Source organism: Panthera onca, chromosome A2 (genome assembly GCF_046562875.1).
Source record: "Panthera onca isolate mPanOnc1 chromosome A2, mPanOnc1 haplotype 2, whole genome shotgun sequence".
Lineage (NCBI taxonomy): Eukaryota > Metazoa > Chordata > Mammalia > Carnivora > Felidae > Panthera > Panthera onca.
In genome coordinates this window covers 149,533,771-149,546,667 of record NC_138340.1, presented here as the reverse complement: position 1 = coordinate 149,546,667, position 12,897 = coordinate 149,533,771, and the positions used below count along the sequence as shown (strand labels likewise).

Genomic DNA, 12,897 nt, shown 5'->3' with positions numbered 1-12,897 from the left:
ATCCGCTTCCCCAGGGAACTAATTTAGAAATGCAAATCCTCAAGTCCCACCCCAGAGCTACAGAATCAGAAACTGAGGGTGGGGCACAGCCATCGGCGTTTTAACAGGCCCCCCAGGTGACTCTGATGCAAGGTGCAATCTGGTCTACATCATAACGTTTCAGAAAGCTGCGCCCTACAGTTGGTTCTCAAACACTTGATGAGCTACAAAAATGGGCCGTAAAAGATTAAAGAAGACTGATGTGAGGAAAGCGCCATTCGCAACTGTGGATGCCAGGGTATGAAGCCCCCACGGCTACACGGGGCAATTCCTTATCCAGGAAAGGAAACCAACCTTGGAGTGGTGGGGGGCGGGGCAGCTCCTGCCAGAACGAACGCTGAGAACTGTTTCCCAAGATTGGATACCTGGATTTGCTTTAAGATAACCCTGGGGAGGGACCCTAGGGTGGCCCAGCTGCCCCCTCCTGATCTCTGCTCAGGTCCTGATCTTTGCTTCAGGGATGGAGCCCTGGCCAGGCACTTCACTGACAGTGGGGAGCCTGCTTGAGATTCTCCCTCTCTCCTCTCTCTCTGCCCCTCCCCTGTTGGTGCAGGCTCGCGCTGTCTCTCTCTCTCTCTCTCTCTCTCTCAAAATAAATAAATAAATAAATAAACATTTAAAAAATAAATAAAACATTAAAAAAAAAAAAAACTAAAATAGCCCCCGGGAAGGTGGAGAGAGAGGTATAGGTGAAACCAGACGGGCCATGAGCCAATAAGTGTGGAATCTTGAATGTTCATTACAATAGTCTCCGATTGCACTTTTGTAATTTTCCATTAAAAAAAAAAAAGATTTAAAACAACTAGAAAAAAAGTAATAAGTCTTTCAAAACAGTAGCATTTGAGGAATAAACAATGCTGGAATATTTCTTAGCCACTGAAAAGCAAGGCTGAATTTTAATTACTGCTGTCATAGGAGGGGAAGAAATCAGACACGAGCCAGGGAAAACCGCATCGGCAACATTTAACTGTCACAATAAAGGCCAAAGAAGCGAGTGGAAAGACAATCAGTGAAGAAAACAGGTTCGAAGTAACAACTGCTGACTTCCACCGAAGTGTAAACAACACAGACACTGGCCACTTCGGCTTCAAATAAGACCAGAGAATTAGAAACAAGAATCAAGTTCCGAAGAAGATGTGACTAATTTCATTAGATGTGAGCAAGAGGTCACAACAAATACGTGACAGGGAACTACAAATGGTGAGAGTTGAGAGAGTCAACCACATGTATAGAGACGGCAGAAGAAGAGAGGAAAAAATAAATGTGTGAATCCCTGGTGCTCAAATAAGAACAGAGGTAACTGGCCAGAATTAAAATGTAGAAAGGCAAAATAAAGAAAAGAATCCATTAAAGGGGGAAAAAAGGGGGGGGGGGGGTACGGTGGGGACCAATGCATCTGCATTGAATAAACTAATAGTGGGAAAGACAAGGGAATCATCAAATATTCAGGAAGCATTTAAGAAGTAATGAGCCATCTCTTTCAAGGAAAAAACAAAGCAAACATTCAGTGGGCTACTCTTCAACATCACTGAGCGCATTTCAACGGTAGCATAACGTAATGTTTGCTGACCGGTGCCTCTTTCTTTACTCATCAGTCATGGTGACTTTTTTTTATATGCCACGTAGAGCATCAATATGCAAATGAATCCACAATAGCATTTACATCAAGTTTGGTGGAATTAAACCATATCAGGTGCCGCAAAGCTTACATTTGGAAATAACTGAATGATCCATCAATCTACTAGAATGAAAATTACATACCTTCAATTTTATTTAGCGAAAGATCCAACTTTTGTAGGTGAACATATTCACAGAGAATGCTAATGTCAATTAAACCACAACCCTGAGAAAAGAAAAGGAAAAACGCTTTAATGTTGCTTCAGCCTTCTCATGACACGTAGAAATAATAGATGACAGAAAGAAATCCAGAATTTCTTTCAAAAGTGTAGTAATTAAATGAAAGAACTAAATCTGAAGCCTACTACTAACAGGATCTCAAAGCAGACTACAGACTCCTTTTAAAAATGCATTTCTCTGAAGCAGAACGTAGCTTGGAAAATTAGTGGTATTAGCAAGAACAAATACAACATGAAAAGGCAAATTAAAGCAATGTCACATAGACCTTTAGAGCAGAGTTTTATTATTAAAAAACAGAAACAAAACCAAACCAAAAAAACACATCACGTAATAGCAGTAAGGCCAAAGCCTTTCTCTAGTAGAAGGCAGATGCCTGGAATTTAAATGAAATGCTAAAGAGATCTCCTGTGTAATCAGGAGATCATTAATGACATTATCACCTACACTTAGACAGGGTCCTCCTATTCAAAGCTCCTCCTTCACGGTGATCTCCTCTGTTCAAATAAAACTGAGATCCATAGGGCAGACTATTCCCAATTTGGAGATGAGGAATATGAGGGACAGACAGGGATGTAAATAATTTAAAATCACACAGCAAGTTAGCATCAAAGTAGCTGATCCAAGTCTCCTGAATCCTTCTCCAGGATTCTTTCCACAAAATCTTGCTTCTAGAGAACTTCAAGATGGAGTGGAGGGGAATGTGGTCCCTTGGAACAGACTCTTATTACTGGTTTATGTTGCAGTGTCAGAATCAGAAAAAGCCAGCCAGTGAAGTATCATGATAAGCAAGTTCTCTAATAGAATGATGATAAAAATGTTCAATGAAGGTGTAATAAATATGTACTGAAGGGGCGCCTGGGTGGCTTAGTCGGTTGAGCGTCCGACTTCGGCCCAGGTCATGGTCTCACGATTCGTGGGTTCGAGCCCCGCATCGGGCTCTGTGCTGACAGCTCAGAGCCTGGAGCCTGCTTTGGATTCTGTGTCTCCCTCTTTCTCTGCCTCTCCCCTACTTGTTCTCTCTCTCTCCCATGCTCTGTCTCTGAAAAATCAATAAAAACATTTAAAAAATTTTTTTTAAAAATATGTACTGAAAACCTACCAGGTACAAGGCATTGTGCACAATGAGAAATACAGTGCAATGGTGGAGTAGACCTATACGGTGCCCCTAAGAAACTCAGGACTTTGGGAGGAAAGCCTATGTACATAAGTAATAAGAAAAATTAGAAAATAACATGTAACCTAAGATATAAGGGGGGGGGGGGATCACTAAACCAGGAAACCCTAAAAAAGTGTATTCAGTAAGACAGGTTATGAAGGCAAAGTAATTCAACATGTAATATCTCAAATGTAAGGAGGTCAGCGGCAAAGTAAGTTAAGTGTCAGTCCATCTTGCTGAAATAAATTTCAAAGGATTGCTTTTTTTTTTTTTTTTTTTTTTGGTAGATCAATTTAAGTCATAGCACTACATACATAAGTAGAATACTGATTGAAATGGACTTGTATGGGGATATATTGGATGCTGGAATGATGTACCATCCCGATGCCTAACATAGGGCAATGCACATAGGATGCTCCCTGTAAGTTATTGCCTAACTGTCTGAGTCATCCACAAAATGTTATAAAGTGAAAAGAGTAAAAGATTACAGCCTTAATAGGCTGTCCTGGAAGGATAGGCAATAGAACCGGCACGGAAGAAACGAGCTTAACATTTCTTGGATAGTTTACTAGTTCAAATCCAAGACAGAACAAGATTGCGACTGTATATGCTTTGTTTGCCGTGAATTATATTTAGCCAAATTATGGTACAATAGCAAAATTTCAGTGTGCTTTTTTTCACCTATATGTCTGCATTTATTGTGTGGATCTCCAAGGAATATTTAATACTTTACAATATAAGGAAGCAAAAAGAGTTAAATTATTTCTCTCGGACTATAAAGAAACAAAAGCAAGAGTCTGTACTTTGCTCTTACAGCTTCTCTTATGATAAAAGTGCCAAGATTATGTGTTAGTATTGATATCTTGAAAATTGATGAATAACAGTATGTCTGGAAAGTGAGTTATAGCTCAAAGCTACTTGTTTCTTGATATGCTTGGGAGTGGGAGCGGAAAGTCAATACCAAAATACTTTGTTCCCTTGGATTTAGATATTAATTTTAGTCCTGGCACTGATCAGAGAGAAAATTCTTAAAGAATTTTTGATTGGTTTCACAGAGTTAAATTCAACTTCTGGAAAGAAAGCATTGATTACTATAATATAGACTACTTAAGATAAAAGCAAGAGTCTAAAGGGAATGGAAACAAAGGAATTCAGGGCCTGATTACTGGATTGCCCAGGGCTCTTTGATGCCTAACATTACAGAAATAACTCTTCTTGTCAGTCTCCATCAAATGCAAGACTCTGAGATCTAGGGCCACCCCAAAAGCTATGAGTATCAGGAAAAATAGATATGGTCCAACCAGTATCAAGACGTAGCCAACCCATGGTGATCTTGTCATACTCACTGATAAAGTTAGATTGAGGTAGACCTGCTCAGTGCCAGAACCTGAGCGCCCCAACTGGTGAAGGGCATTGGCCACGACCTCCTCTCTCAGGACCCCATCAAATTCCTCCTGCAAAAAAACCCACAGACAAACAAACACCAGAGAGGACAAAGGACTTCCATTAGAAAAGAAACAATCCACGTCCTTATAGACAGCACTTACCTTGTATATTACATACTCAGGAGCTGACCCCTCCACAATTTACCAGCCCTGAAGAAAATTCTGTGTTGAGGACACATACATAGGACATATAATTAAATAAATATCTATCTAATCCGTGCTTTCATTGCCACTGCATTTTCAGGCCATCACTTGCTTTAGGTATTCACAGTGAATGAACACAATGGCAGTGGAAGCGTCACCATTAGTGGTGATAGCTACGTTGATTGCTTCTCTGTTCCAGGCGCTAAGAGCTCTCAGTAAGCAACTCATTGAATCCTCTTGACAACCCTGAGGTAGGTACTCTTAGTTCCATTTTACAGATGAAGAAACTAAGGCTTCCTGGGGTTAACTTGCCTGAAACCACATAGCTAGTATATGACAGAAACAGTACAAACTTGAATCTGTCTGACTCCAGGGCAATTCCAACCGCTGTACTAGACTGCTTGCCTACACCCAAAAGGATGGTTACATCCAAATTAAGGCAATTAAAAAAAAAATTTTTTTTATGTTTATTTTTGAGAGAGAGAGAGAGAGGGAGCACGAGCGCACGTGAGACACAGAATCCGAAACAGGTTCCAGGCTCTGCAGAGCCTGACTCAGGGCTCAAACCCAGGAGCTGTGAGATTATGACCTGAGCCGAAGTTGGATGCTTAACCAACTGAGCCACCCAGGCGCCCCAAGGCAATTACTCTTCTAAATCTGGTATTCTTGCTGGAAAAAATAGGTTCTTGATTTGCTTTCTATTAGCTAATTTTGCCAGATTCATACAATTTACAAGATTTATGCAAAGGGTAATAATCATTTCCATAAGGAGGTTGGCCCTTGGTCCATAGAAAGCCATGAACCAGTGGTGACTCCACATGCCCTCTCCCCCGCACCCTCCCCCCAAAGAAAACAAACAGAAGAGACAACAGGTAGATCAGTACTATGTTTGAACTGACTTCGACTCTACAATGACCAACACTTTAACACTAACACCAGCATGAGGACACAAAATCCAGTAATCCCATCAATCACACCAAGATAACTAACCATGACCAGCATGGGGACCATGATGGCAAAACACCCTTTCCAGCTCTGTACTCATTCAGGAATCAACAATGATGCTCAGGCCGCTGGTACTGAAGATGCAAGTACATAGGTGTATGCTACTAAAAAGAGGTTCTCCCCTGCCCCCAGCCCATTTCCACTAGCCCAGAGGAGCAAATATCGCTCATATGAAGATAGGGCACAGGCTTTGGGGCTGGGCAGGCTTGGCTTGAACGCCAGATCTGCCATTTTGAATTTACAACTTTGCCCATATTCTTCATCTATAAATAGGAAATTTTATTACCTTCTCTCAATGTTTTAGGGAAAATGAAAAAAAAAAAAATAGTGCATATAAAGCTCTTAGTGCCTTGCCTAGAACTGTAGAAGTGTTCCCAATAAATGAGTTGTTTCTACTAATTGATGAAGTTAGAAATTCCACATCTTCATGTTTCATTCTTCCTTACCCATCAACCTGTTTACAAATGGAGGAAAGACACTCACTTTTCTTTTTTTTTATTTAAATTTTAGATAGTTAACATACCGTGCAATAGTGGTTTCAGGAGAATTCAGTGATTCATCACTTGCATATAACACCCAGTGCTCGTCACAACAGACACTCACTTTTCTAAATAAAGTTCCAACTTCTTATATAAAGCCTGAGTAGGATTAGAGGTGGGGGTGTTACCTTCCCTCCAAAACTTTCCATCTAAACCTCTTATGTTTACCTGACCCACCCCTCTTTTTCCTGGATGTGAAAAGATATTATACCTCTGACTGATAGGAGGTAAATGTCTGTTTTTCAACATAGCCACTGATACGGAGACTGGCCACACCGTCAGCATGTTCCCAGATTCCCATAGCAAGCCTCCCCATGGCAACCCCCTCACACCTTCTTTGAGGTTCCTGCCATTTATCAGTATCACACCTTTCCCTTCTGATCTTGGGTCATTTTCAGACCTTTACAAGCCCTACCTTTATCTTGGATGGCTTCAGAATGCCTGAGGATGGCCATTCACCCCTACTACTCCCAAGCACATGCACATACACATGTTTCTTTCTCAACTCCAGGCACTTTAAATGATCTCTACTCAAGTTCCGCCACTCACTCCCATGGCCATGCCCTGGACTGGGCCATACCCAGTTAGTCATCATGCTAAACTGTTCCACCTTAGAAACCTCAGACCCTAGTATCCTACTCTGTGATCCTACAACTACCTGTCCTTCCACCTTTCCAACACCCACTCCCCCTGTTCTGTGAGGATGTCAAGATCTCCAGTTTGTTCCTCTTTCCCTTTCTCAGAGTCTATCTGTCCCCTCCTCCTCCCTTCTCTACTCGGTATGCCATGGGCAATCTCAGTGTCTCTCTACCCTCAAGTCTCTGACTGCTTGTCCCTTGACTGAAACTACCGTGTACACGCCCAAACCTGAATCAAGTTCACAATCAACTACTGCGCTGAGGCGGGACGGTGTCATGTTCATCATTCATTTGGGATAAAAATCTTTATAGCAGGCCAGGCACATGCCAGCCAGGATGCTGGGCTCAGTGGACAGAATTATGAATAAGACATAGTGCCTATCCTTAAGGGATTTACAATTCAATCTGGGAGCCAGACAAGTACACAAGCAATTTCAATAGTTTGATAAATATTACAATACAAGTGAGCAGGGTGCTTTGACTATAAGCAGGGCATCCATTTTATGTCAGTTCTAGCGGGGATTAGGAGGTTAGCAAAGGCTTGCTGGGGGAGAAAGCAATGAGGTTGAGACCCAAGTAACTGAGTTGTTCTGGCGAAGGGGAAGAAAGGGCAGGAAGGAGGACCAGGAAGGGTACTGCAGGCAAAAGGGGCAACGTGTACAAAATTCCAAAGGCAAAGGTGTGCATGGCCCACTGGGGAAACGACAAGCAGCTCAAAACAGCTGAAGCATAAAGTGGGAGGGGGAATACAGTGCATGGTAGCTGGTGGGCACTCAAACATGGCTAAGTGAATTCATAAACCTCTCCTGCCTTTGAGCTGAGTGGGCTGGGAGAGGCCTCACAACCATGCATGCTGGTACCACTCCAGAGTCAACTCTTAGCTTGGCCTGGTGCTGTTCCAGTCCTCTGCTCTGTATCAGCTGCCTTCTACCTCTGACCTTGGCTACCGAGTCTTCATCCATTCCTCCAGCCTTCAGGTGCCTCTACTCCTTAGTCCTTGCTCTCAGCAGGTGCACTTCTCCGTTTCCAAGGCAAAGCAAAAGCAGTCAGGCATCAACCCCCTCAGCGTTCTGCACCTGTTCCTGGGCAGTGTTCTGCCCTTCACTGGGGTCTCAGAGGCAGACTGCTTTCTTGTCCACACTCAGGGCCCCCGCCTCCTGTTTCCTCAGGGACCTGGCTCAGGAACCAGCCACTTACCTGGGCCCGGGCCCTGTCACTTCTCCAGCTGTACAAGTCTGTGAGTCTCTTCAATCCTACACACTGCTTTAGCTACAGTTTCCCTAAATAACCAAGCTAGAGCAGAATTGCTTTTTTATCCTTTAGTGCCCCCTTGCTCACCCCCCTGTCACTCTTCAACTCCCTTCAGTTGGGCTTCTGCCTTCACATTACAAAACCACATGAGCCAAGGTCTCCAACTGCCCTCAAATGGGCAAAGCCAATGAGCACTTGTTAGACCCCTTCCCACTTAACCTACTGGCAGCACAACTCATTTCCATGGTCTTGAGACTCTTTCTTGCCTTGGTTTCCCATCACACAGCTCTTCTCTTCTTCTTCTCCTTCTCTTACCATTTCTTTCCAGCTTCCTTCCCTGATTCCTCTTCATCTGCTGGCGACTTAAATACCTATACCCCCTGGGGGTCTTCCCTTGGCCCTCATCTCCTCTTTCTAGATGGCCTCACAGACTCCAGTGCTGAGTATCTCAGGTCTCCTACGCTTAGGCCCCCTCCCCTGATTTCCAGACTCATGTGATGCATAAAACCAACCCATTCATGCACAGCTGTACCTGTCCCCGTTTCCTATTGTGGTCAGTGGCCTTAACACACCCCCAGACCATGCCATAGACCTAACAGTCATCCTAGACTCACAATATTTAATAACTTAAGTATTTTAAATGTCTTCATTTTAAGCTCCCTTTCCATCCCCACTCCCACTGCTTTGATCCAGACTCTTGTTTCTCCTCCATAGACATTGCTAGAGCCTTCTCATTGACATCCCTGTCTCCAGTCCTACCATCAGGGCAGTTCTAATCAATCTAATCTAATCTAATCAGGGAGGCTCCTCTCTGCTCAGACACCCAAGTCTACAGTCTGTAAAACAGCATAAAACCCTCCACAATCTGACCCCCACCTCAGCTGCTCTCACCTGTAAATCATCAGTAGGAACAGCTGCCATCTTCCTGCCCACACAACCCCATCCACCAGGACAAGGGTCTGCTTCCCTCAAAGTCTCCCATGATCCCTGCCATCTAGGTGTCATCTGTACACAGCTCTGTGGATAACGCTTGAGATGCTGAAGAGCTGTGACTTACATTCTTATCTGACCTTGAGAGGAGGGACCACGAATGTCCTCAATTATGTTCTCATCTTCTGTCTTTACTATTGCTATTATGCATTACCTCTATAATTTTTAGGAACCTACTCTTCATCAGACACTGTATCAAGAGTTTTAACAGACTTTCTTATTCAATTTGCTATTTATAACTGCCCCATGAGTAGGTATCATTTACCCACAGTTACTAGCAGAGTGCTTTCGATGCATCAGACACCTGTCGTGGGCCCAGATGCTTCTGCCCTATATAGTCAAAGTGTGCTTCCTACGTAGCAATCTTTCAGTGAATGTGTGTTCAAAGTCAGCTAAATTAACCAAATCACTTAATGAGCTATACTTAGCAGATAAAAAACATGTGCATTATGACTTGTATCAGTAACAGTAAAAATAATGTATTTTTAAGTATTTACACACATAGGTTCTTGTTTAATTCTCACATCTCCTGTGAGGTAGGTATTATTAGAATTCCCAGATTATAGATGAGACATAGAGGTGAAATAAATTGCTCAAAATCTCAAAACCAACCGAAGGCTGTACATAAATCTTTGACTGCAAAGGCAGTGTTCTGAACAGTCTGTCTGTGCTACCTCCTTACCTCCTTAAGTTCACCAGGGCTCCGGAGACTAATCACATTATAGGCACTCAAGAACCACTGGGACCATCACAGCATTATAAACCTTAACCAGGCTAGCAGATGGACATAAATCTCTGAACATGAAAGTCTAAATCTTTGCTTTTATAAGCTTTCAGTTTATTCGGCATATTAAAACTTATTCGATACCATAAAATGCTAAAGCAGGATGTAAGAACACAAAATAAATATTAATACTTAGAATATGAGTGGAGGAAATAATAAACTTTTCCACACACAGCCTACAAGCCAGGAATAACCAGTTCAAGTCAACCCCCACTATGGTTTGTTAATGGCATACTGAAGACAGATTAACACCGGCACTAATGAACCCCACAGCCCAAGAGCATGCGTTAATTAGAATAATAAAGTAAACCGGTGATTCACCTGCGAATTCCTTTGGGGGAAGCTGGTAGAAACCATGCAAACATCTCAAAGTTGTAAAAACACTGCTACAGTTTTGCAATAGACACGGTGAAGGGTAGCGAAGTACATCACCAAAGGATGAATAAAATAAGAAATAATTTTCTATTGCCCACTTTAAGAAAAACTAATTGTGTAACAAGCCCATATAGGTGGAGGTAGAAGAAGAGGAGAGTCTAAATGGGAGATAAGGGCAGGAAAGTGAGCCCAATGTTGAAAGTGGGCAAAAGGATGTTACAAAAGAAGGGAACCTAAGTAGGAAAAGAGTGCAGTTTATTAATGGTAGGACTGGAATAACACAGGACCGCGCAAATTACAGAGGCGTGAATAGGAAGAAAGAGGACAAATGAGGAAAGGAGTCTGTGAAAGAGAACAGGAATAACAAAGAAATACATGCTAAGAAAATGGGCAAAGATGAGAAGTGGTGAAGCCAGAATGTCACATAATGTCACAGGGGATACTGGGAACATTCTATTTCTCTGTAGTCTATCTACTTTGGAAAAGAATTTGGAGCAGTTTATACTATGAAGGAAGAGGAAAGGGGAGAGGAAAAACCTAAAAAACAAAAACAAAAACAAAAACTATTAAAATTAAGAAAAATACTGATTCTGAGTTTCCTGGCAGCCAAGACAAAGAGGAAAATCCAATCGTTTATTCAAAGCAAGCCAATCAATGTGTGTTTTTGAAGGAAAGCAAACAATGTCTTAGAGACCAAGGGAAGGAAGTGATAAGAGGTAGAAAGGGACCAACTCCCCACTCCTCCCACCCCTGCAAAAAACCCCAAAACCTAGGCCAGGGGGTAAAAAAGGAAGAGGATGATGATGAGTGTAGGAAAGAAGTAGAATTGGGTAATGTTTAGAAAAGGTATTGTAGAAAAGAGAATTTATATTAAGGTGAAGGCAATTAATGTGAACGTCAGGCAATACAGATGGGAATTTAAGAAACATTCCCCACCTGTGAAAATACTACCACAGTGAGCCAGCTGCTCGAACATTCTAAGGGTCTTTCTCTGGTGGGTGGACGGGTGGGTGTGTGGGTGTGCGTGTCTTGCATAATGCATTATATACCCCTGGCAGAAGCAATACATTAAACTTCTAAGTCACTTAATGTTTGAGTTCGCGCTTATCAGATTACATCACGAGAGTAATTTTTTGTTTCCTCGAGGAAGGAGGATGAAGGGACTGCAAGCTGGAGAGTGTTGGAGCACTTCACAAAAATCACAGAAAAGGGTGTAGGGGATGCCAAAGACGAACTCTGCCTCTTCACCATACTGTCGAAGCACAACTTTTAAAAGCTAAATGTAGAACTCCCATACAAATAGGTGGAAACTGTTTCATGAGGACGCTGTGTAACTTGACTCTTAAGAAACCAAAGGTGCTACTGAGAAATAAAGGAGACGCGGGGAAATATTGCAGGCCAAGGGTGAGGAGGGAAGAAAGGGGCGGGAGCCTAGGCGCGGGACATTGCCGCCTGAGTAGCAGGGCCGGACGCCCGGAGAAAGGAGCGAGCGGGGGAGGGGAGGGGGGAAGGCACACCTCCAAATTCGGCATCTCGGACTCTGAGGACTCCTCGGATTCCACTTCGCCCTCGCCCTCGTCCCCGCAGTCCTGTCCGTCCGCGTCCGACTCCACAGAGCGGTGAACGAGCTGCGGGAGCAGGTAGGAGGAGGCTTTGTGGAAAGTACCTTTCCGTCTCTGCCCCATGGGGGAAGAAGACCAGCAAGACTGACGCTCTTTTTCTGAGCGCGACAGTATCGACTGGGCTCCACGTCGTGAACTACCCTGGAGAGAGGAAGGCATCGGCCACTGGGGATCGCTCCCGGCGGTCGCCATCTTGTTTACCGGGTTGCCTAGGAGACTGCCGCCAGGGGAGGAGGAGCCGCAAGGGATTCTGGGCTGTCATCTCCCGCTCCTCCGCGCGTCCTCGCTTAAGGTCTGCGCCGTCCCTGGAGCTTGACTTTTTCTTTGGTTTTTGTTTAGTTCGTTCGGTCGCTGGCTTTGTTTCTTTTTGCTTGTCTTTCTCATTTTCACCTTTTTTCTCCGCACCCCTTTGGTCTCCAGTTGTTTTCTCCTGGCCTGGTGGCCCCTCTTAGAGAATTTTCATCCCCCCCTAAGATCACCTGTGAGCCTCCTTCCCGCACCTGCCTCATTCACAAAGGCTCTTTCCGCGGAGTGGTACTTTGAAAGTGTTAGTCTGATGCTCTCTGTTGGAAAGCTAATTAACACTGAAATTTTACTCTATGCGGACCGCGGTGTTAGGAGACGAGGTCGTGCATAAATGAAATACAAGACATGGTTCCTGTCCTTCTTACTTAATTGCGGGTAATAAAGAGAAACTACCAGACGAGGACTGAGGGCTGATTTGCAATTAATTGACATTACCCGCCCCCCTTCCCCCAAATGATAAGCCATGTCCTTGGGGAGAAACACGGGTTATGGTCTAACAATCCAAAGAAGAAAAAAACGATTGTCAAATTGACACTGTATCTGAAAGCCTCTGAAAAGCTATTAACATCCCATAAATAATTGTATTAGTCAAGTGACCTGCATTGGTAATTATTTTTATCTTGTTGCATAGGTTCCCTGTGCAGTTTCATAAAATCCTCTTGCAAGATTACAAAGCATGATTTTATGCTAGTGTGATTTTATGTGACCCAAATCCCATAGCCTTGAGCTCCACAAAGTAGACACTC

At 43.3% G+C, this 12,897-nt stretch overlaps 1 protein-coding gene across 4 annotated transcripts in view; it reads right to left on the bottom strand.

Moving 5' to 3' along the window:
- The window catches only part of LRGUK (leucine rich repeats and guanylate kinase domain containing), a 108,981-nt gene extending 96,481 nt beyond the window's left edge, over positions 1-12,500 (bottom strand). For 2 of the 4 annotated variants that reach the window (XM_078439231.2, XM_078439235.2), the window contains exons 1-3: positions 11,741-12,351; positions 4,399-4,506; positions 1,801-1,882 (exon numbers count right to left, since the gene is read on the bottom strand). In XM_078439231.2, coding sequence (XP_078295357.2) covers positions 1,801-1,882; positions 4,399-4,506; positions 11,741-12,037 — 487 coding nt within the window. In that variant the 5' untranslated portion in view covers positions 12,038-12,351. Of the gene's footprint in view, positions 1-1,800; positions 1,883-4,398; positions 4,507-11,740 lie in introns of all 4 variants that reach the window. The other 2 variants (XM_078439238.2, XM_078439226.2) reach the window with 2 other exon arrangements.
- Positions 12,501-12,897: the final 397 nt, after the last annotated feature.